This window comes from Thalassophryne amazonica, chromosome 4, assembly GCF_902500255.1.
Source record: "Thalassophryne amazonica chromosome 4, fThaAma1.1, whole genome shotgun sequence".
NCBI classification, from domain to species: domain Eukaryota; kingdom Metazoa; phylum Chordata; class Actinopteri; order Batrachoidiformes; family Batrachoididae; genus Thalassophryne; species Thalassophryne amazonica.
In genome coordinates, this window is record NC_047106.1 from 141032450 (window position 1) to 141057076 (window position 24627).

At 43.5% G+C, this 24627-nt stretch overlaps 1 protein-coding gene across 1 annotated transcript in view; it reads right to left on the minus strand.

The window, feature by feature from the left end:
- Positions 1-24627, minus strand: part of fat3a (FAT atypical cadherin 3a) — a 451004-nt gene that overhangs the window by 244086 nt on the left and 182291 nt on the right. Inside the window, exon 5 of the mRNA XM_034168868.1 lies at positions 11682-11743. Within this exon, the coding sequence (XP_034024759.1) occupies positions 11682-11743 (62 nt within the window). The remainder of the gene's footprint in view (positions 1-11681; positions 11744-24627) is intronic.

Sequence of the window (24627 nt, forward strand, 5' to 3'; positions counted from 1 at the left end):
GAACAAGCTGATTTTGAGTTTTAACACCATGATCGCTTCTGGTAGCATTATAGGCAACCACAGACCCAAACAATGAGTCAACACTTCTGTCTCTGGCAGCAAAGTAGTTGAGAGAAACAGCAAAGATCAACACTCTACTCAATAACAGCACTGCCATGAGGCAGAGGTCTTGGAAAATAAAGCAGTGCTGACTTATGGTTTGATTTATAAATAAAATTAATACTGACAGAATAACTCCATTAATGTCAATTCTGTCATTTGTACAAAGCTAAAATATAACATATATATATATATATATATATATATATATATATATATATATATATATATTAATGTTGAATAATGCACTAATTCTGAAGTTTTGTAACACAGAAGCCAAAGGGATTCTGGGTAAAATGTGCCTCCGCTAACACTGACTGGTTGACTCATTCATTCTACGTAAACCAACACATTAATGTGAGGTGTGTCATGTGTTGGTGTTTACAGATAAATGTGCTTTTGTAAAATATGCCATTTTTTTATTTGTAAAAAAAAAAGCATTTTCAAAAACAAAAAAAAAGCCAAGTTGTAATTAGATAACCATCTGATATAACCGGTGTCAAAATAAATAGGATACTGCCATCTACTGGTGCCCAGACACTCAGTACTTAAGCTAGGTTTACACTGTGCGACTTTTGACCCTTTTTCAGATGATTTTTCACTCGTGCAAGAATTTTTTGGATCGTGCCGAGTTTCAGCTTAATCGTGCGTCCTGCATTGTGTAGTATACATGGAGTAACAAGCTGCGTTTATCCTCTCACGACCACCTCCTGATGGGCAGTCACATGGTTGGATGATAATCAAACCTGTTTGATATTCTGGTCGTCCGTTGTGAGGGTATCCCGCTGCTGTAGCGCTACAAGCGTCCAACCTCTCGCACTGTGCCTGTGCAAACACCGATGTGGAATTGGAGAGAGCATAAACAATGATCATCTCTTTTGGAGAGCAGCTTCTGTTTCTTTTTCCCCCTTTCCTCAACTCATGTAAAGTCTTGTATTGTTTTTTTTCATTAAAACTTTGATGTCTCCCATCGAGAGTTTTTGTAAAAATAAGAAATGTAAATAAAGTTTGAAAAAAAAAGCTTCTATGTGGTTTTTGAACGTACAATGTGAGCAGTCAGATCACATCAGAGCATCGGGCTGTACAGTGTGAGAACATAAATCGTGTGCTCTGAACTTTTACACAGTGCAGTTTTGTCGTACAGTTTGAGCTGGAGCCGAGTACAACGACTGAAAATATTGTAGTGTCTGCCCAGCTTTAGGGCAAATACTGCCATGAACACTACTGGCCAGTAGATGGCAGTAGATACAGTGAAAACGTGCCAAAACAAAATTCCAGATAATCCGTGTCTGCTGCTGACGTTTAAGATGTGTGGAATTTAATAAACGCAAACTGAATTTCAGATATCTTATATATATTACTCTGGAACAAAGACAACAGAAAGTGTTTGACATAAGCAAGACTCTGAATAGCAAACAGGAATCGACTGCAGTGATTCCATTTGAAAATAATGGAGGAGCAACATGAGCTTCTTCTGGCATTTCTACATAAAACAAACACAATAACAACATCTATAAACCCAGAGAATATATTCACAAGAGTTTTAAGCACAATATACAAAGAGTTTAATGCTGTTCTCCGTGTGGAGCCTGATCAGAGCGTCTCAAGTGCATTTCTTCTGTGGTGAATGTACTGATATACCCATAATGCATTGAGCACATCATGTCCACACTAAAACCTTCGAAATTAGTGCATTACTTTAAAACTAAAACATATATCTGATATTTTCACTTTATAAAACTTCAGACGTGACATTAATTTAAATAACCTGTCCGAAATTAGTTTGGTTAAAATTTTAACCATAAGTTAAAACTCTGGATGACTTGGGTGATATTGCCCGTGTATCAGTATGGGATCAAAAGAAATCAGCTTCTTTTTTTTTTTTTCTTTGCCTGCAGAGAATAGAGCGGTTTCTTCTAGAACCAGCTCTCCTCTATTTATGGAGGATAGAACTGTGCATCTACTAAAACATTTAACAGGTAAGTACTCAACTGATTTTAGACTTACCGGTAATAAATGTTTGTAACTATTTAGCTTTGTTTACCACATCTGCAAAAATATGTTAGCGGTCTAAAAATTCGGAAGATAATTAGTCCAATAATGGCTCTCAAAGTTATCTGAAAAGCTAATCCGATAATGAAAACATTATCTTTGATAATTAGCAGTTAGCAGATTAGCGTAACTGTGCTCACCACTGCAGTTTTTTTTACAAATGAAAAGAAATTACATATTAACAAATACAGATTTATTTGTAGAACTCAACACACACATTAACTTGTGTGTTGTTTTTGTTTTTTTACAACCAACCAGTGATGAGGAGGCTCAATTTCCCATAATGCCTCTGGCAGCTGTGAGTTTTAATGCTCAAAAATTTAGAATTAGTGCATTACATTAAAAATAAAAGATATTTCTGATATTTTCACTTTGTAAAAATGACAACGCTAACAGAAATAAACCATCCAGAATAGTTTGGTTTTTAACTCAAGCCATAAGTCAAGCCTTCTTTGCTTTTCATGACTTCTGCCTCACGTCATGGGCTCTGTATGCTGTCAATAAAAATGAATTTTTATTTTTTGTCTTTTTTGTGGCAGCCGGGCTCCTTCTGTTGGGCTCGGGTTGAACTCAGCTCCTCACAGCTGCCTGACCTCCACAAAACACAACAGATGTGTGATGTTAGGGCTTACAAATGATTTAATCTTACTGGTTTTGGCTTTACTTACTATGCCAGCAAATAAAATGTAAGCAAACTTAAAATAAGCAAAACTAAATTTATTGCAAACTAAGTGGTCCTTGGCTAATTGGTTTTTGAAGTTAGCTGAAAAGCTAATCCGCTAACAAAAAAGTTAACTTCGATAATTAGCGGAACTGTGCCCACCACTGCAAGGGATTTACTCTTTTCTTTGATCAGTGTTCATAAGAAAGGTGCTCAGAGACAGTGTACGCCCACCAGGGATGGACAACCCTGGTGCCATAGGTATTAAAGGCACTGCGCTGCGGTGGTTTGAATCATATTTGTCTAATAGATTACAATTTGTTCATGTAAATGGGGAATCTTCTTCACAGACTAAAGTTAATTATGGAGTTCCACAAGGTTCTGTGCTAGGACCAATTTTATTCACTTTATACATGCTTCCCTTAGGCAGTATTATTAGACGGTATTGCTTAAATTTTCATTGTTACGCAGATGATACCCAGCTTTATCTATCCATAAAGCCAGAGGACACACACCAATTAGCTAAACTGCAGGATTGTCTTACAGACATAAAGACATGGATGACCTCTAATTTCCTGCTTTTAAACTCAGATAAAACTGAAGTTATTGTACTTGGCCCCACAAATCTTAGAAACATGGTGTCTAACCAGATCCTTACTCTGGATGGCATTACCCTGACCTCTAGTAATACTGTGAGAAATCTTGGAGTCATTTTTGATCAGGATATGTCATTCAAAGCGCATATTAAACAAATATGTAGGACTGCTTTTTTGCATTTACGCAATATCTCTAAAATCAGAAAGGTCTTGTCTCAGAGTGATGCTGAAAAACTAATTCATGCATTTATTTCCTCTAGGCTGGACTATTGTAATTCATTATTATCAGGTTGTCCTAAAAGTTCCCTAAAAAGCCTTCAGTTAATTCAAAATGCTGCAGCTAGAGTACTGACGGGGACTAGAAGGAGAGAGCATATCTCACCCATATTGGCCTCTCTTCATTGGCTTCCTGTTAATTCTAGAATAGAATTTAAAATTCTTCTTCTTACTTATAAGGTTTTGAATAATCAGGTCCCATCTTATCTTAGGGACCTCGTAGTACCATATCACCCCAATAGAGCGCTTCACTCTCAGACTGCAGGCTTACTTGTAGTTCCTAGGGTTTGTAAGAGTAGAATGGGAGGCAGAGCCTTCAGCTTTCAGGCTCCTCTCCTGTGGAACCAGCTCCCAATTCAGATCAGGGAGACAGACACCCTCTCTACTTTTAAGATTAGGCTTAAAACTTTCCTTTTTGCTAAAGCTTATAGTTAGGGCTGGATCTGGTGACCCTGAACCATCCCTTAGTTATGCTGCTATAGACGTAGACTGCTGGGGGGTTCCCATGATGCACTGTTTCTTTCTCTTTTTGCTCTGTATGCACCACTCTGCATTTAATCATTAGTGATTGATCTCTGCTCCCCTCCACAGCATGTCTTTTTCCTGGTTCTCTCCCTCAGCCCCAACCAGTCCCAGCAGAAGACTGCCCCTCCCTGAGCCTGGTTCTGCTGGAGGTTTCTTCCTGTTAAAAGGGAGTTTTTCCTTCCCACTGTAGCCAAGTGCTTGCTCAGAGGGGGTCGTTTTGACCGTTGGGGTTTTACATAATTATTGTATGGCCTTGCCTTACAATATAAAGCGCCTTGGGGCAACTGTTTGTTGTGATTTGGCGCTATATAAAAAAAACTGATTGATTGAACCCTCTTTAAAGGAAGCTAAGCACCCACACAACTCTCCAAACCTTAGCCCCATTAACTGGACCACCCTGTCTGAAGAGTAATTTTTGTTGTCCAGATCCTGATGATGATCCAGGCCAAAGTACACCTTTGGACAGGCAGTCCTTGGGTCTTGAACCCTCACCACTGATCCTGATTACTTACAGATTTTGATCACCTATCTCTGTTTAATATTGAGGACCTTTAATCCTGATCATCCTCTTTGTTCCTGATCTCTGAACATAGATCTTGATCATTGATCCTGATGGCATGTTTACTTTGATAATGACCTTTGATAATGATCACCCATCTTTGATCCTCATCTTTTTTTCTTGATCTTTAATGCTAATCATGATCTTTGTTCCTGATGTTTGAATTTATATCCTGATGTTTGATCTTAATTGCTGGGCTATTACTCTGATCGCGACCTTTGATAAAGATCACCCAACTTTGATTCCTGACCAAGGTCATTTCTTCTTGGTTGCTGAACAAATCAACAATCTTGATTCCAGCATGAAAGAAATCAAGATCAGAGATCAAAGAATAAACATCAAAGGCAGTATCAGTAGGAATGTAGATCAAAGACAAAGAAAAGGTCTACTCCTTGATCTGGATCAGCACCAAACTTTCTAAAATCAACTGTTACTTGAGCCAAGGTTCTCCACCAAAAATTGCTGGAATAGGTTCATGTCCTGTGCAGATACCCAGCTGTCAATGAAACAGCAATAAAGAGGGAGCCTCCACGACACATGGAACCAGGATCCGGGACACAGACCAGCTCTCGGAATGCTGACTTTGTGCAGTAGATCTTCAGCTCTGACTGTTTGGAGTCACACAATATGAAGCGGCTCCAGACCAGTTTACCCCCCAGCCCCAAATCTCAACTCGCCAACTCTTCCCTGCTCCTCACCGTGAAATTAAAGTGTGATTGGATGTTACCATGGTAACCCCTACAAACTACTAAAACACTTCCAGAGTGGGCGTGCCTCTGAAGCAGTACTCGTCCGTGAGAAGACTTGAGGCTGTCACCAGTCGGTGAGTAATGACTGGCCAACAGTGCGGAGGATCGCGGCATTCACACGTCTTTACCGTACATCAGCTCCCGCTACGTGGACAGATGGTGATGGTCAGAGAAGTCCTCGGAGAATGTCCCTATCTGGATGAGTCCTGCTAATAAACCAATTAAGCAAACAGGCGCTGATGATGTGGTAAAGATTCAGTTAGAATTGTTAGCGTGCACCACTGCCAATGTCGAACCTGCACATGAGGCTAACAAAGATCTCTGAGTCCACATTATTCACTGGTTCTTCTCAGAGGCAAAGACTTAATTATGTCATTTGTAATGCTTATAGGAGGTGAGCGTTGGACAGCGTCCCCGCGGTGAGTAACCACAGACGGCACAAACACTGCGGCAGCCTCGCGTTGGCTAATAAAGTGAAAAAGTGCTTTGCATTGATCCGGTTTGTAGTGTGTGAGGTGTGAAGTGGACCTGATGGAACACTGTGGTCCATCACTGTCATGGCACCGAACCACCCCCATTAGTGGGTAAACGACAGCAGCAGCCACCTGGCGCCTTCAGGGCGCCTCTATCACTGCTCTAATCTAGAGCTGTCTGAGGAGACAAACAGGAAGGAGACATTTGTCCTCATCTACATCCTGGCAGCTTCTGGAGTGGCCCACAAATTCACCGGCATCAGACAGAGCGCACAATGTGGGCGGTGTTCCAGCCATTACCACCGCCAGGGACGTTACCTCTGCTAACTCTAAGTGTTTGCCAGTGTTGTATACAGTACCGGAAAATCACACTTAAGTAAAAGTACAGATACCCATTAAAAAAAATGACTTTGTTAGAAGTTCAAGTCACCGACTGAAATGCTACTCAAGTAAAAGTCTTAAAGTATCTAGTATTTGTTGTACTTAAGTATGACAAGTAATGTACAACTAAATGTACTCAAGTATTGAAAGTAAAAGTACAAGTAAATGTTAATAATCAAAAACGGACTGATTTTTTTATATTACAAAGTTTATCTAGGCTTGTAAATGACTGGTAGTATTAGTCAAAATACTGAAAATTGTGCACATCACACAAAAACACTTCAGAAACAAGGTTTCAAAACCTAAACGAGAGTAGGCTACTCACTAGATGTTCACAGGAAACAGTTATTTCTATATGTATTTATTTATTTTCATTGTTACATGGTTTTATCTTTTCTGTTGTTTTGTTTCATTATGTTCTTTTTGTCGCTTTCTCTAGAACCGTATTGTAAGATTATTAGTCTATTATTATTGACTATTATTGTCTATTATGTAGACTATTATTGTTGTTGCTATAATATATGAATAAAAATAAATAAAAAAAATTACAATTTGACTCTTTTACGACAACGAACACAAATCAACACAAACGTGCTGAGATGTGAACAGCTTAATGCTAACTTTAACATTGAAAACGCCATAGACATGCTAACACGTTAGCATCGGTCCCATTTTTAAGTTCTAAAATACATCTATCAACTGTTTCAGAAGACCATGACAGGTCGGTTTAACATAAAAATATTAAATACTACTCACAGACATATGCTCTTCAGGGTTTTAGCGGAGAAAAATTAGGATAAAGCAAAATACAATCCAGGAATCATAGATCGAAGCACTGCTTCGACCTGCGAATTACTGCTTCGATTGGTTTAAGGTTCAAAGGAAAGCCGCACTGCTGAAAAGTTGATTACAGACCCGCTGCAGGTCTGTAATCAATGTAGAGAAATGATCATTTTCCTGACAAACACCCCCCAAGTGCACAACTGCAAAAAAGCCTCATGACAAATCGGCCTGACTTCGTTGCAGTCACTAGTAATCAGTGGTGTCTCTGGGTGAAAACATGACTTTTTTCGTGTGTGTGTGTGTGTGTGTTTTTTTTGTAACGAGTAACGGCATGGCGCATAGAAAATGTATCGGAGTAGAAGTATGCAATTAAGGTTGGAAATGTAGTGAAGTAAAAGTGAAAGTAAGCTGAATTTAAAAAAACTCAAGTACAAAGTCTCCCAAAACGTACTTAAATACAGTAGTGAAGTATTTTTACTTCGTTACTATACAACACTGGTGTTTGCTGAGTGGAGCCACAAGTCCACCTGGTGTTCCATGCTTCCAGTGGGAGCTGGATTCTGACCCGTGACTGTGAACCAAGATAAATGTGGATAAACAAAGTCAAAGTAATATTAAAGGAGGCTTTGGCCTCAAACTTGATGTGTAGCACAGGGTCTAAAGTGCATATACGGAGTGTCGTACGGCATTTTAATATTTATACAAGACGTAATATGTGGACACAATGTGGTGGTCCAGAGGGGTTGTATTTTGGGGGGATACATGAACACGCCAGCATCTGGTGGATTGCTCTTTTCTGGGGGAACGGACACAGATCTGCACGCAGAATGTCAACCACAGGGCGGACAGTGGACAGGCTTACTCACAAACAGATAAAGAGGTGGAGCGTGGGCAAGACCCTATGTGACCTGGGGCGTTTAAAATGAAGCCCAAACACCATCTCAGTGTTACCAAAGAAGCCAATGATTTGGGTATTTTATTAAATCATATTTTTGAGGACAGGGTGGGGTTTTAATGATGGACTGCTTGTGTGTGTGCAGCACAAACTGTGACCAATTTATTTCCTCAGTAATCTCGGATTATCTGAACCGAGCATCATTAAGCTGCCCAAAGATGATAAAGTGTTAATGCTGCAAACATACAAAATTAAATAACACAAAAAATTCACTCGATGGATATTCTGCAGGACAGACTTCTTGGACAATCTGGTAGGACAATTATCCACACAGCAAGCCTTATGATTACAGATATGTGTAACTAAATGCTCAGAAAGGACAGACAAAGTCCTGAACAACAACTAGCTGTCTTTACTAGCGGAGCTCTGAGTGTGAACTCAGCTCATTGGCATCAGTCATTCAAAGTGACCACTCCCCTAATTATGAATAATATTATGGCCTCAACATCTTATGAACTAAATAAACTAAAACTGCTTTTTGTATCAGGTTGGAAACATGTTTATTTTTCCTCTGAAGTCAGGCATTTCAACATGGGCTTCTATGGTCATGTCTTCCTTTTTGGAAGAAGCTTCAAGCAGTCATTCATGGAACTGTAATTTTTTCCATTTAAGGGGAGTCAAAGGTTGGAACTCGGTGTCAGTACAAGTACCGTAAGTGGATCATTTATAGTTGCAGCCGCCACAGCTCGCTGAGGTGAAGCATTCTCCAGATGTGGGGGAGACCAAAGCCTGCACAAGACTTGTTTTTGGCCGGTGATAGCGAAGGTGTGCAGTCTCCACTCACACTGTTTCGCCTCCAGTCAGTTGTCCAAGTGTCAAGCAAGCGAGATACGTATTTAGGCCTAGGCACTCAGCCCACTAATGACTGATACCTCCTCCAACTGCGCACGATGAGAACCAGGTGTGTTCATCCAGCTGGTGATTACTCAACAAACCTGACTGAAGTGATCTGGTCTGAGTACGTACATTAGGGACAAATGGAAAACCTGCCGTCCTTTGGGTCCAGGATTGTGAAAAAAACTGCTCTATTAAATCCTGGGAGCACTGAAGGTGGTTGGACATGAGAATGCAGTTGGTTGTTCACTAAGTGATAAATGTGTCATCTGTCAAACTCTGTTCAAACAGAAGCACACTGAGTTCTCAGACTGCATGTCTTTTCAGAATCATTTCATATGCATTTAAATCAAATGTCTGTAAGTCAGATGAAGTAATAATAACCCCGTCACATCTCCACAATGTCCAAAAAAACCTGGGATGATGCTGTAAGAACCTGTAGAACATATGAGGAATGTAGCAGAAACTGTTTAGGGGCGTGGTGTACTCTTCATCGACATGGACGAAGTGGCTGGACTTTGGTCATGTCCAAAAATAGTGCCATGGGAACTGTAGCTCACCTGGATGATACAAGACATCACAGTTTCACCTAGAAAAGTAGGCGTGGCCAAACCCCAAAAGTTTTACCAAGGTCAAAATGAAAAAAAAAAAATCTTACAAACCCACTGGATATGTTTTGGAGATACCCAGTAGCTACCCGTGTACCAAATCTCAGCTCAGTTATCTTTAAGAACTGCTGACCAATGGCTCTCGGTGGCATTTTAAATATGGCAATCATGGCAGCCATGTTTGACATGGGATTGGAATGTCTCAAAAAAACGTTAGTGTCCTTACAGGGTGGAATATTTATGCCAAGTTTCATCCTCACTGGCTGAACAGTGTCAGAGAAGATGTTTACACACGCCGCAGCCGATGAAAACACACAGGTAACCCAAGACACACACACACACACACACACACACACACACACACACACACACACACACACACACACACACACACACACACACACACACACACACACACACACACACACACACACACACACACACACACACACACACACAGCTCACCTTTTAGCTCACCTTTGGTCCAGGTGCGCTACAAATTCACAAAAACCATTTCTGGGCTTGTTGATTGCTGCCCATGAAGCAAATTTCAGCTTAAATGCTGCATAAATGGCTGACAAATGGCCACATATGTGATTTTCAAGACAGCCAGCACGGTGGCCATATTTGTAATCAGATCAAAATGTCTCAAATAAACTTTGATGTCCTCAAGGGGAGGAACATGCATACACCAAATCAGCTCCATTGATACAGTGGTTTTAGAGAAAATGATGTTTAAAGTGAAAACTGGAAAAGTGTGCGTGATCACAGTCTTGGGCTCCTATCACGGTCAAAGTTGAGAATTTCACAAAAGCCATCAGATATGTTTTTAGGCTTGTTGATTGTGACCCAGGTAGCAAATTTCAGCTTAATTGCTGCATAAATGGCTGACAAATGGCCACATATGTGATTTTCAAGACGGCCACCACAGCAGCCATATTTGAAATTGGATTGGAACGCCTCAGACAAACTTTGGTGTTGTCATGGGTCGGAACATGCAACCTGGTATCAGGGCAAGTCATGATTCAGCAGCAGGAACATGTGCTGGAACATGCACACCAAGTTTCAGCTTCACTGGTTCAGCAGTTTGGGAGAAGATGTTTACACACTGACGCCAGTGACCCTGATAACGCCAAAGGACAGATGACCCACGGCATAAGTCCACCGGACCTTCGGTCCACGCAAGCTAAAAATACACAGTGAGGGGACGCAGTCAGGACAGAATAATGACAGCAGTGAACCTTGTGGGGACTTCAGTGAGACAGAGCAGGTGTGGCACAGACAGGCTCACCCAGCAGCTGTCTGTGGACTGCTTCATGAATGAGATGTGCTGTCCATGGTGCTGACACACAGCGCCCCCCAAAAAACAAATCTCCCCCACCTCATCTTACAAATTGAGGATCACTTCAAAGCATGCACCTACACACAAGTCCAAATGCACGGAGCAGATCTGAGTGTGCATTTAAACCAGACGGCACGTTTAGCAGGAGAGCTGTTTTTCTGACTGTAGCTTGTTGTCGCACTGACGTGGACACAAGAAAATGTACAGATGGAATGAAAAGAGCAGGACGCAGTATTGCTAAGGACACGACAGACGCAGTGAGAGGAAATGAGTGGGAGTCTGATGGACGCTGTGAGAGCGACATCGGGAACGTCAAAAGGGACGTTTTTACATTTTGACCCCACCCCCCAGGATGCAGTGCTTTCTTCGTGGTCTTTATGACAGCGTGACACAGCCCCAAATGCTGAGATATCCCTGACCACTTCCATTATTTAGTAAAAACACAAAGTGACAGGATCGACTCAGCGGCCCTTTGAGGTTACTGCACGTCCAGACTTCACTTTGTGTTTAAATAACAATACAAATGTGTACTTCCAGAAAAAAGACAGCTGCAGTGCCCCTGAGAGCGCCAGCTAACAAATCATGTGCATCAGCGTTTGTGATGTCACAGGAAGTACCGACCTCCAGCTGACCTCCAACTCAACAGCAACAATACCCTCGAGGCCATCTGTCATCTGCAGGCGGAGACCAGGCACAGAGGGGGCGTGTCCTTTCAACCTGTGCTGCCAATCATTTAGCAGGTACGTACACACACATACACACACACACACACACACACGCGGGCTCACCTCCAGGACGTGTTCCGTCTGCTGCTCGCGGTCCAGTCTCCTGGAGGTTGTGGTGATCAGACCTGCACAGGACACACCAGAGGAAACAATGAGAGCCGCCACAGCACGGGCGGTGGCATTAGGTCAAATGAGTGCTGCGACACGGCAATTAGCCGCGAGTGTCAGACTCCACTGCTGACATCTTCTAATTACAAGCAAAACAGAGGCGGCAGGAAGTGAGACAGAGAGCAAAACACATGATTACCTAGTGTTACACACCAACAACACAACGCACACTGTGCTTTTCTCCCGAGTTCTGATTGGCTGCTTGTTCGGTGGGGGCGTATCTGAAAGAGGAAAGTTCGAGGAGGCAAAGAAGGCTTTAAGAGCTAATTAATTCACAGGCTAATATCCCCAGATGATCTCCTCCAGCTCCTCCTGGGGATCCAGAGACCTCCCACGCTGCCCTGGGAGGCAGACACGGGTTTTCTGAAGCCTGGGGTCCAGGGTCCTGAACCAGGCTGATTCTGCAGACATGGGTTTTCTGAAGCCTGGTGTCCAGGGTCCTGAACCAGGCTGATTCTGCAGACACGGGTTTTCTGAAGCCTGGAGTCCAGGGTCTTGAACCAGGCTGATTCTGCAGACATGGGTTTTCTGAAGCCTGAAGTCCAGGGTCTTGAACCAGGCTGATTCTGCAGACACGGGTTTTCTGAAGCCTGGAGTCCAGGGTCTTGAACCAGGCTGATTCTGCAGACACGGGTTTCTGATTGCATGCAGGCGGTTCCACGTCTTCAGAAATAAAGATTCTGTGATGCACCTCCGATCATTCGGAGCACACGTCAGATAAAACTGAATGACTGCAAACAAAGTTTGCTGCAGGCGTCTGAACTCTGACCACGTTCGATAACGGAACACTAATGTACAAATCATACATTAAAAAAAAGAGAAGGTCCATTTAATTATCTGACATTTATCATATTGAACTTCATTAATAATTTATCTACGGTATACAGGGCAGTGCTGTCTTGTTCGAACCCCTGAGTGATATCATGGGATTTGTCCACTTCTGGGGACAGCCTGCCGTTGCACAACACAAACACAGCATCACTTCACACGGATAAATGGTGTACTGTTTTGTTTTCATCGGCAATCACCGAAGCAGTCGCAGTGGAGAAGGGAAGACGAGGCAAATGGGAGAGGTCATGTCGGTACGTGTTAGCCTACACAGCGAGCCAGAGTGGCTGTGTTCTCTCGCCTGAACAACTGCCTCAACATGTTTGAGCTTTGGGTCATAAACAAACTGCAACACATGTCCACTTTCCACCGCACCGCCACTTTTTCTTGGCATTTTCATTTTATTTGCATGTAATTTGCCCAAAAACTCAGAGAAAGTGCTATGTTTCTGATGGGGACAGAGGAGGACTGTCCCCGGATGTAAATATTGTGTCATACGTGTTGTAATTTAAACTTTTAGGGTCAGCTCTGAAACGAGACTGCACTGCCCAATTATAATCACCACGTGGCCTCTGTATGTGTGTGCATGCATGTGTATGGCTTAGATCACGGTGAAACCGGGGAGAGCTGACATTTGCTGTTTGGTATGCTCATGTATTTGGGTCAATGATGAACGCTGTGAAAACAGAAAGTTGATAAGACTAATATTTTTGGAGAAATTAGCAGTTTTAACTAACCAGTAAACAATAAACATTGTACTGCAATGCACCATGGGAGTTCACGGTTTTGGGATTTTAAATGTTGTTTTTGTGATTCATGTTAGTTTAACAATGTTGTCAGTGTTATTGATTTATTGTGTTTTTGTAGTTCAATTCGTTTAGTCAGTTTAGTTAAGTGTTATGTTGCTGTTACCATGAGTGACTTCAGTGTCATGCTCCCGGTACCACAAGTGAAATGTGTAGCCCTTTTAATGTCTTCTGCCACAGTCTCTGTTTGTCAAATTAAAAGCACCTGCTTACAGCAGAATGAAGAAAAGACAAAAAAAAAAAAAATGCCGTTTGGCACGTTTATGTGGTTTGGGTCAAGGATGAACGGTGCAAAAACAGAACACTGATAGGACTAATAATTTTAGAGAAGCTACATATATTAGCTGATAACACTGACCAAGGGACATTGATATTTACATTCTGGACTCACATTCCAGTAGGAGGCGGAAAAATAATCTATACCATAATTTCCAGACTGTAAGCCGCTACCTTTTCACACGCTTTGAACACTGCGGCTTTTACAATGATGCAGCTAATTTATGGATTTTTACAGGCTTTTTCATGTCCAAATACGTCAATTGATGCTGTCAAATGATTTCCTGAAAGCTGCGCTCCTCATTCGGTGTAAAGTCACATACAGTGTAAATATAAAATTTTGTTTGTTTTAGTGACGAAAAGTCTGGCACTTTTCGCCGGAACTGCACCGTCAAAGCAGTTAGGGGAGCGGAGCCTTCTTCCCCCACCCTTCTAAACCAGTTCTCTGTCTTGGTGCGAGAAGTTGAAAAAATTCACAGCACCTCATTAACATCTCATTTACCACAGACTCCATCCGATCCTGGCTGCACGCGATGAAATCTCATTTATGTGTAACAAGTGGTTAATGCGCTTGGTTTCAGTTCGGAAGGTTCTGGGTTCAAATCCCACCCCTGCCACATTTCTCCATGTAATGTGGAGTTGCGTCAGGAAGGGCATCCGGCGTAAAACCTGTGCCAAATCAACATGCAGATCCACCTTGGATTTGCTGTGGTGACCCCGAGTGCAAACAAGGGAGCAGGCGAAGGGATTTACTTACTTCAGGGAAAAAAGCATAAATGTACGTATTTAATTAATTTCTGTCTAACATCTTTCTTTGTAAATATCTCATGTTACAGCGTGGAGACCCATGGCTTATAGACAAGTGTGGCCTATTTATTCTGGGTTTTCACACATCCCATAATCTCTTGCATGACAGAGAGTCGCTGCAGTCAAAACAACATAGAGAATCCACATGATGACAAGTGTAAATGAATATTATACTACAAAAATGTAATTTTTTATGCTTTTCATCATGTTAATAAGAGACTGCTGCATGATACCCTGAAAACTTGCTAAATTATTTATAACGAATAATCCGTGTCTGCTACGTTTAGTCTGTGTGGAATTTAATAAATGCAAACTGAATTTCAGACATATTATATATATTAGTCTGGAACAAAGAGGACAAACAGTGTTGTAAAGAACAATAATCAAGACGTTAAAGAGCAAACTTCACTTTCCCCCAGAACGACATGATCAGGAAGCGAGTGTAGCTCACAGCAGCTCCCATTGAAAATAACAGAGAGACAGACTGTGATTCTCACATGTATACATAAAATAAACACAATAACAACGTCTATAAACCCAGAGAATACATTCATGAGAGTTTTAGGCACAATATAAAAATAGTTTTATGTTGCGATGTTAATGCTGTTGTCCGTGTCCAGCGGTTAAAGTGCAGCATGATCAGAGCGTCTCAATGCAGTTCTCAATGTTACTGAGATCTCACAGCGCGGCAAACTCTCCGAGGTTTTACGGGGCGAATGTACAATTTCTTTTTTCTTTTAAAAATTGGTGGGTGGAGCTAATATTCAGGTGCGCTCTATAGTCCAGAAATTAGGGTATTGAGGCTTTTCAGGTTTCAAATCTCTGTTCAGGAGACAAACAGAAGACAAACACAGCGGGACGATCAGGATGACCTGCAGAGGTGTCACATGGACACATCACACTTTAAACTGGAAAATGGCACCAGCTCAGAAAGGCGCCGTTCTTCAACGGCTTCGGGGCTTTCTGAGCTGGTGCCATTTATAATAACAAAACCTTCCCATCTCCTAGACTATTATAAATCTTTGACCTTAAATACAACTGTTTCAATGGAAGCAGGCGCAAAGTCCACTAACCCTCAAGTCAGAATCTGCTTGTTCTGTGAGACACACCCACTAAACCTCTGTAAGACACACCCACTAAGACTATCTGTGAGACACACCCACTGAACCTCTGTAAGACACACCCACTAAGACTATCTGTGGGACACACCCACTAAGACTATCTGTGAGACACACCCACTGACCTCTGTAAGACACACCCACTAAGACTGTCTGTGAAACACACCCACTGACCTCTGTAAGACACACCCACTAAGACTATCTGTGGGACACACCCACTAAGACTATCTGTGAGACACACCCACTGAACCTCTGTAAGACACACCCACTGACCTCTGTAAGACACACCCACTAAGACTATCTGTGAGACACACCCACTAAGACTATCTGTGAGACACACCCACTAAGACTATCTGTGAGACACACCCACTGAACCTCTGTAAGACACACCCACTAAGACTATCTGTAAGACACACCCACTAAGACTATCTGTGAGACACACCCACTGAACCTCTGTAAGACACCCACTAAGACTATCTGTGAGACACACCCACTGAACCTCTGTGAGACACACCCACTAAGACTATCTGTGAGACACACCCACTAAGACTATCTGTGAGACACACCCACTAAGACTATCTGTGAGACACACCCACTGAACCTCTGTAAGACACACCCACTAAGACTGTCTGTGAAACACACCCACTAAGACTATCTGTAAGACACACCCACTAAGACTATCTGTGAGACACACCCACTGAATCTCTGTAAGACACACCCACTAAGACTATCTGTGAGACACACCCACTAAGACTGTCTGTGAAACACACCCACTGAACCTCTGTAAGGCACACCCACTAAGACTATCTGTGAGACACACCCACTAAGACTATCTGTAAGACACACCCACTAAGACTGTCTACGAGACATGCCCACTAAGACTGTTTATGAGATATTCCCACTGAGTCTGTTTATGAGACATGCCCACTAAGACTGTCTATGAGACATGCCCACTAAGACTGTTTATGAGATACGCCCATTAAGACTGTTTATGAGATATACCCATTAAGACTGTTTATGAGATATACCCACTCAGACTGTCTATGAGACACACCCACTAAGACTGTCTATGAGATACGCCCACTAAGACTGTTTATGAGACATGCCCATAAGACTGTTTATGAGATATACCCACTCAGACTGGCTATGAGACATGCCCACTAAGACTGTTTATGAGATATACCCACTCAGACTGGTCTATGAGACATGCCCACTAAGACTGTTTATGAGATATACCCACTAAGACTGTTTATGAGACACATCCACTAAGACTGTCTATGAGATATGCCCACTAAGACGTAGAGATACGCCCACTAAGACTCCCCCTCTAGCTGCACCTTATCGTGGTGGGGGAGTTTGCGCTACCCGGATGATCCTAGGAGCTATGTTGTCGGGGAGCTTTGTGCTCAATGTAGGGTCTCCCAAGGCAAAACAGGTCGGGGACAGGTCTCCTCACCATTGTCTCGGCCTACGGGCCGAGCGGCAGTGCAGAGTACCCCGACCTTCTTGGAGTCCCTGGGAGGGGTACTAGATAGCGCTCCGACTGGGGACTCCATTGTTCTCCTGGGGGATTTCAACGCCCACGTGGGCGGCGACAGTGAGACCTGGAGGGGTGGGTGATCGGGAAGCACTGCCTCCCCGATCTGAACCCCGAGTGGTGTTCAGTTGTTGGACTTCTGTGCTAGTCACAGTTTGTCCATCACGAACACCATGTTCGAGCACAAGGGTGTCCATAAGTGCACGTGGCACCAGGACACCCTGAGCCGGAGGTCGATGATCGACTTTGTAGTCATATCATCTGACCTTCGGCCACGTGTCTCGACACTCGAGTGAAGAGAGGGGCAGAGCTGTCGACTGATCACCACCTGGTGGTGAGTTGGATCCGCTGGAGGGTAGGAAGCCGGTAAGACCTGGCAGGCCCCAAACGTATCGTGAGGGGTCTGCTGGGAACGACTGACGGAACCCTCTGTCAGCGCGGTCTTCAACTCCCACCTCCGGGAGAGCTTCTCCCAGATCCCGGGGGAGGTTGGAGACATGGAGTCCGAGTGGACCATGTTCTCCACCTCCATTGTCGATGCGGCTGCTCGTAGCTGTGGTCGCAAGGTCTCTGGTACCTGTCGCGGCGGCAATCCCCGAACCCGGTGGTGGACACCGGAAGTAAGGGATGCCATCAAGCTGAAGAAGGAGTCCTACTTATCTTTGTTGGTAGGTGGGACCCCAGAGGCAGCTGACAGGTACAGGCCAAGCCGTGCCGCAGGCCCGTGCAGTCGCAGAGGCAAAAACTCGGGTCTGGGAGGAGTTCGGGGAGGCTATGGAGGAGGACTATCGGTCGGCCTCAAAGAGATTCTGGCAAACCGTCCGACGCCTCAGGAGGCGGAAGCAGCTCTCCACCAGCACTGTTTACGGTGCGGGTGGGGAGCTGTTGACCCTGACTTGGGGATGTTGTCGGGCGGTGGAAGGAGTAGCTTCGAGGATCTCCTCAATCCCATCGTCATGGTCTTCCGAAGAGGAAGCAGAGACTCATCGCGGACTCATCCATTACCCAGGCCGAAGTCACCGAGGTGGTTAGAAAGCTCCTTGGTGGCAAGACTCCTGGGGTGGATGAAATCCGTCCTGAGTACCTTAAGTCTCTGGATGTTGTGGGGCTGTCTTGGCTGACACGCCTCTGCAATATCGCGTGGCGATTGGGGACAGTGCCTCTGGATTGGCAGACCGGGGTGGTGGTCCCTCTGTTTAAGAAGGGGGACCGGAGGGTGTGTTCCAACTATAGGGGGACACACTCAGCCTCCCCGGGAAGGTCTATTCCAGAGTACTGGAGAGGAGAATTCGACCGATGGTCGAACCTCGGATTCAGGAGGAGCAGTGTGGTTTTCGTCCTGGTCGCGGCACACTGGACCAGCTCTACACGCTCCATCGGGTGCTCGAGGGTTCATGGGAGTTTGCCCAACCAGTCCACATGTGTTTTGTGGATCTGGAGAAGGCATTCGACTGTGTCCCTCGGGGCACCCTGTGGGGGGTGCTCCGGGAGTACGGGGTCCGGGGTGCTTTGCTAAGGGCTATCCGGTCCCTGTACGACCGCAGCAGGAGCTTGGTTCGCATTGCCGGTAGTAAGTCAAACCTGTTTCCAGTGCACGTTGGCCTCCGCCCTTTGTCACCGGTTCTGTTCATTATTTTTATGGACAGAATTTCTAGGCGCAGCCAGGGTGTAGAGGGGGTCTGGTTTGGGAACCACAGAATCTCGTCTCTGCTGTTTGCGGACGATGTGGTTCTGTTGGCTTCGTCAAATCAGGACCTTCACCGTGCACTGGGGCGGTTTGCAGCCGAGTGTGAAGCGTCCGGGATGAAATCAGCACCTCCAAATCCGAGGCCATGATTCTTGACCCACTAGACGGTCTATGAGACATGCCCATTAAAGACTGTTAGTGAGACACACCCACTCAGACTGTCTATGAGACATGCCCACTAAGACTGTCTATGAGATACGCCCCGCTAAGACTGTCTATGAGACACGCCCAGCTGAGGACTGTCTATGAGACATGCCCACTGAGCTCTATGAGACACCTTGGATTTGCTGTGGTGAACCGGAGTGCAAAAACGCGAGCAGCCAAAGGGACCTTAACCCATGTTATGTTCTTGTTACATTTACCCTTAGAAATGTAGTTGGTCTGAACCACGGTAAGTAACGCAAATTATCATGTTGACCCAACAAATTTACACTTAGTTCACTGAGCAAAATTGTTTTCTGGCTACATTAATGCATTTTACTTGGTGGAAATATTTTCCATAATTTTATTTTCTTCACTGAGCAAGTTAGATTTTAAGTTGCATGTTATGTTAAAACTACATGATTTGAATGTGTTGCCCATAAAACTTGATTTTATATTGTAGAAGCTACATGTTGACTTAAAGCCAGCACACCCATATTGGTTTTTGTGAGTGCACATTTAGAAATCCTAATGAACAAACGCACTGCAGTCATTGATCATCATCTGCTGTTGTGTTTATAATAAATATTTGTATTATTTACTGTCTTTTCTCCTGGTTGAAATGCAGATATAATGAATGAATGAATCTACCAGACTTAAAAATGTACACCTTACTTTTCATGGTATTTATTTGTCTAAAAATAATGCCCAAGGTTCCTTATAATGTTAATCAAGAAATCATCTCATCTGAAACAACAACAGATAAGTTATGCTTTTAATTTATAGATGAACATCAAAGATTTCAAAAGAATCTTATTTCACTGTGTTTTAATTACAAGTTTTCTAAGGTAAGAAACATTTTTAAGTTCAAAATCAGAAATTATTCTTGAAGTAAAAAAAAAAAACACATTTAAGGATTTTCTTTAGAAAACCGCTGTGTATAAATTTGCAGTTCTGATGTTCCTCTAACACATTTCTACACTCTTCTGTGTTTTTGGCCTGATGCCTCGTTTCTTGTGGCTTTGAAGTAATTCAGTTGTTGTTGTTGTTCATTCAGCTGCTCCCGGTTTGTTCAGATCGCCACAGCGGATACAGCCCGATCCGCATTGGTGATTGGCACAAGTTTACGCCAGATGACACAACTCCAGTTGTACCTGAAGAAACACACAGCCACTGGTGTTCCAAAGAGGTCTCCCATCCAAGTACTAACCAGATGCACACTAACCTGCTCTGTTTGCTTCTGAGATCTGACAGGATCAGGCTGACACAGAGCAGACCGGCTGCTCTTTGAAGTAATTCAGTAACAAAGGTAAACATCTTGGCCTTTACTTCACAAAATTAGTCCCTCAAAATGCAGGAAATAGTGTTTCAGAGGGTTATGAATTTCAACATTTTTCAGGGTTGGCGGGATGCTGCGCAGCTATGCCATGCTACATTCTCACCTATGCTGCAAAAAATCCTGGTGAGAACCCTGTCCTCCCACTTGGACATGTCTGGAAGTTCTCCCTCGTGAGATGACCAGAGGGTCTCTTCATCAGGTGCATGAACCACCTCAGTTGTCCCTCCACGATATTCAAGCTTCTCACCCTCTCCACGAGTGTGGGAAACTGGTTTCTGCTGCTTGTATCATGACCTTATTCTTTCAGTTATTTCCAAACCTCATGACCATAGGTGAAGATAGGAGCATAAATCAACTGGTAAATCAAGAGTCTTACCTTCTGGCTCTAGTTTTTCTTCACCACAATGGTTTGGTACAGCATCTGGAAAAGCCCCAATCTATCTGCAATATCATGCTCCAACTTACCCCCACTTGTGAACAAGACCCCGAGATACTTAAACTCCTCCAAAAACTTTTCCCTAACCCAGAGGGGCCAGTCCACCTTTTTCTGACAGAGGACCATGCTCTCAGATGTGGAAGCACTGATTCTCATCCCAGTCACTTTACACTTGGCCTCAAACCTGCTCAGTGCGCATCAGAGCTCACTGCCTAATGAAGCCAACAGAACCACATCATCTGCAAAAAGTAGAGTTGCAAATCTGAGGTCACCAAAATGGACACCCTCCAGATCCAGACTGCACCTTGAAATCCCATCCATGAACATTACAAGCAGGATTGTAGAAAGCGGCAGCTGTCGTGGAGTCCAACACCCACAGGGAACAGGTCTGCTGTAATGCAGAGAATGTGGACAAAGCTCCTACACTGGTTGTATAGAGACCGGATTATGTAAAGCAGCAGCTCCAGAACCCCATTCTGCTGCAGTGCCCCCCCCACAGGACACCTCAAGAGACCCAGTCATATACCTTTTACAAGTCCACACTGAGTGGACAAAATTTGCCCTGAGATGCTGACGTCTCTGTATGACTTTGGATGTCTCATGGCTAACACGCCTATTCAATATTACATGGAAGTCAGGGACAGTACCTGTGGATTGGCAAACTTGGGTAATCGTCAACAGCTTTAAAAAAAAAAGGAGGACCAGACAGTGTTTTCCAGTTATAGAGGAATCAGACTCTTCAGCCCTCCTGGGGAACCCTATGCCAGGGTACTAGAGAGGAGACTCAGATGCGTTCTGTCCTGGTTGTTGAACGGTGGACTGGCTCTTTACCCTCGGCAGGATATTAGAAGGGTCTCGGTCGTGTTAGTGTTCAGCCTCAGTAATAGAGAATGACCGCTTGTTACAACCGGCACTCGGCATCGCCATTTATTTCAGGGTTGAGTTTAAAAGACAAAGGGGTTCACAGATCAGAGCCACAACCATATTTGTTAAGATGGGAACAGACTCATATGAAGCATGTTGGCGTGGGTGCTGAGGATCCACTCTAGTCTGGGTCCTTCTGGGTGGTTCTGCTTCAGATTACAATCACAATCATTTTGACTTTCACTTTGTAAGTTTATTTTTTAGCTCTCAGTGCCTCTCGGTGATCACACAGAGAGGCAGCTCTTCCATTAAGTGCTGCGTTTGTGACCTTGAGGACCACTTTGTTGTGCACTTTGTGCTGAGAGCAGTGAACGCAGCATGATGGTGAGTTAACGCATGTAAAGAGGATGGTGCTTCAATGAAACAGCAGAAAACCACTTCTGAGCACTCTGGCCAAAGCCGTGCCTTCAAAATTAGAAAAGAACCAACCATCACCCAAATGACGAAAAAACAAAACAAAAAAAAAAAACACTCATCGCGCTATCAACCAACCACTGACTCGCTGGTTAACCATCTGTGACATCACGCTCAGTTTAAATCTTCACCTCCAACACACACACACATTTATCTCACTGGATCTGCACAAAAACCTTCACATTCATAGATACTGCTGGAGATCCTCAGACAGATCCAGGCAGGACTTCCTGATGAAGTCATGAAAATCCAATATTCAGCATTTTTCTGACTTACTTCACTGGACCTTTGGTGATCTAAAATCATGTATTTTCGAGTTCTTACTGGCTCTGTGCCTGCATGGTTGCCACCCAGGACCTGAGGCAGTTCTGTCGTGTGGTGAGGTGCGGTAACATGAATCAGGACTGCTAATTTACTAACTTTCATTTTCCTCCTCAAAATATTATCTTTGGAAAATCTGTCCACACAATAAGCAACACTAATCGTTTCAATGCATACACACTTGAACCATTCTGACGTATTCACTGTCAAAGTACATAAAAAACACTGATATCACACTTTAAAAAAATTCAGTTTCTTCCAGTCATTACAGGGGCCATGACCTGAGATAGATTAAGACCCTTTGACTGCTCTCTTGTTGTCACTCTGGGTCCCCACAGCAGATCCAAGGTGGGTCTGCACATTGATTTGGCACAGGTTTTACAACAGATGTCCTTCCTGACACAACTCCACACTACATGAAGAAATGTGGCAGGGGTGGGGTTTGAACCCGGGAATCGTCTGCATTGAAACTAAGCCCACTAACCACTTGGCCACCACCCCTGCTGGGCGTGACCTGAGATGATGTCACCAAAGGTGATATTCCTGACAGCTTGAGGTTTCTGAGTGTTTTCAGCAGCAGGTGAAATCAGGTTAAATTCTCCATGTTTATGACTTATTTCTCAGGACATACACCCCCAATTCCAATGAAGTTGGAACATCATGTGAAGTGTAATAAAAACTGAATACAATGATTTGCAAATCCTCTTCAACCTATATTCAACTGAATACACCACAAAGACAAGATATTTAATGTTCAAACTGAAACTTTTTTTGTTTTTGTGCAAATATTTGCTCATTTTGAAATGGATGCCTGCAACACATTTCAAATAGTTGGGGAGGGGCAACAAAACACTGGGGAAGTTGATGAATGCTCAAAGAACACCTAATTGGAAACAGGTGAGTGTCGTGATTGGGTATAAAAAGAGCATCTCCAAAAGGCTCAGCCAATCACAAGCAAAGATGGGGCGAGGATCATGACTTTGTGAATTGCATGAAAAACAGTTTAAGAACAATGTTTCTCCAACGTTCAATTGCAAGAATTTAGGGATTCCATCATCTACAGTCCCATAATATAATCAGAAGATTCAGAGAATCTGGAGAACTTTCTACACGTAAGCGCAAGGCTGAAAACCAACATTGAATGTCCGTGACCTTCGATCCTCAAGCGGCACTGCATTAAAAACTGACATCATTGTTAAAGGCTCTTACCGCGTGGCTCAGGAACACTTCAGAAAACCTGAGTTACAATCACAGTTCGTCACTACATCTGCAAGTGCAAGTTAAAACTCTACCATGCAAAGTGAAAGCCAAACATCAACAACATCCAGAAACACCTCCGCCTTGTCTGGGCCTGAGCTCATTTGAAATGGACAGATGCAACGTGGAAAAGTGTGCTGTGATCTGATGAGTCCACATTTCAAATTGTTTTTGGAAATCATGGACATCGTTCCTCTGGACAAAAGAGGAAAAAGACTATCCAGATTGTTACCATCACAAAGTTTAAATGATTTATTAGTATTTCAGCAAGACAATGCCAAGCCACATTCGGCATGTGTTACAACAGCGTGGCTTCGTATTAAATAATTACAGGTACTAGACTGGCCTGCCTGCAGCCAGACCTGTCACCCATTGAAAATGTGTGGCACATTATGAAGCACAAAATACGACACCGGGAGACACCCGGACTGTTGAACAACTTGAAGTCGTACATCAAGCAAGAATGAGTGGGAAAGAATTCCACCTACAAAGCTTCAACAACTTAGTGTCCTCAGTTCTCAAACGCTTATTGAATGTTGTTAAAAAGAAAGGTGATGTAACACAGTGGTAAACATACCACTGTCCCAGCTTTTTGAAACGTGTTGCAGGCATCCATTTCAAAATGAGCAAATATTTGCAAAAAAAAACCAAACAAAACAAAACAAAAAACCAATAAAGTTTATCAGTTTGAACATGAAATATCTTGTCCCCCCCCCGGGGGAGGGGGGGAAGACAAGCTGGAGGACCTGGGGGAGGTGTGTGTGGCTCGGGAGGTCTGGGCAGCTTTGCTTGAGCTGCTGCCCCCGCGACCCTGACTCGGATAAAGCGGAAGAAGAATGGATGGATGGATGGATCTTGTCTTTGTGGTGTATTCAATTGAATATAGGTTG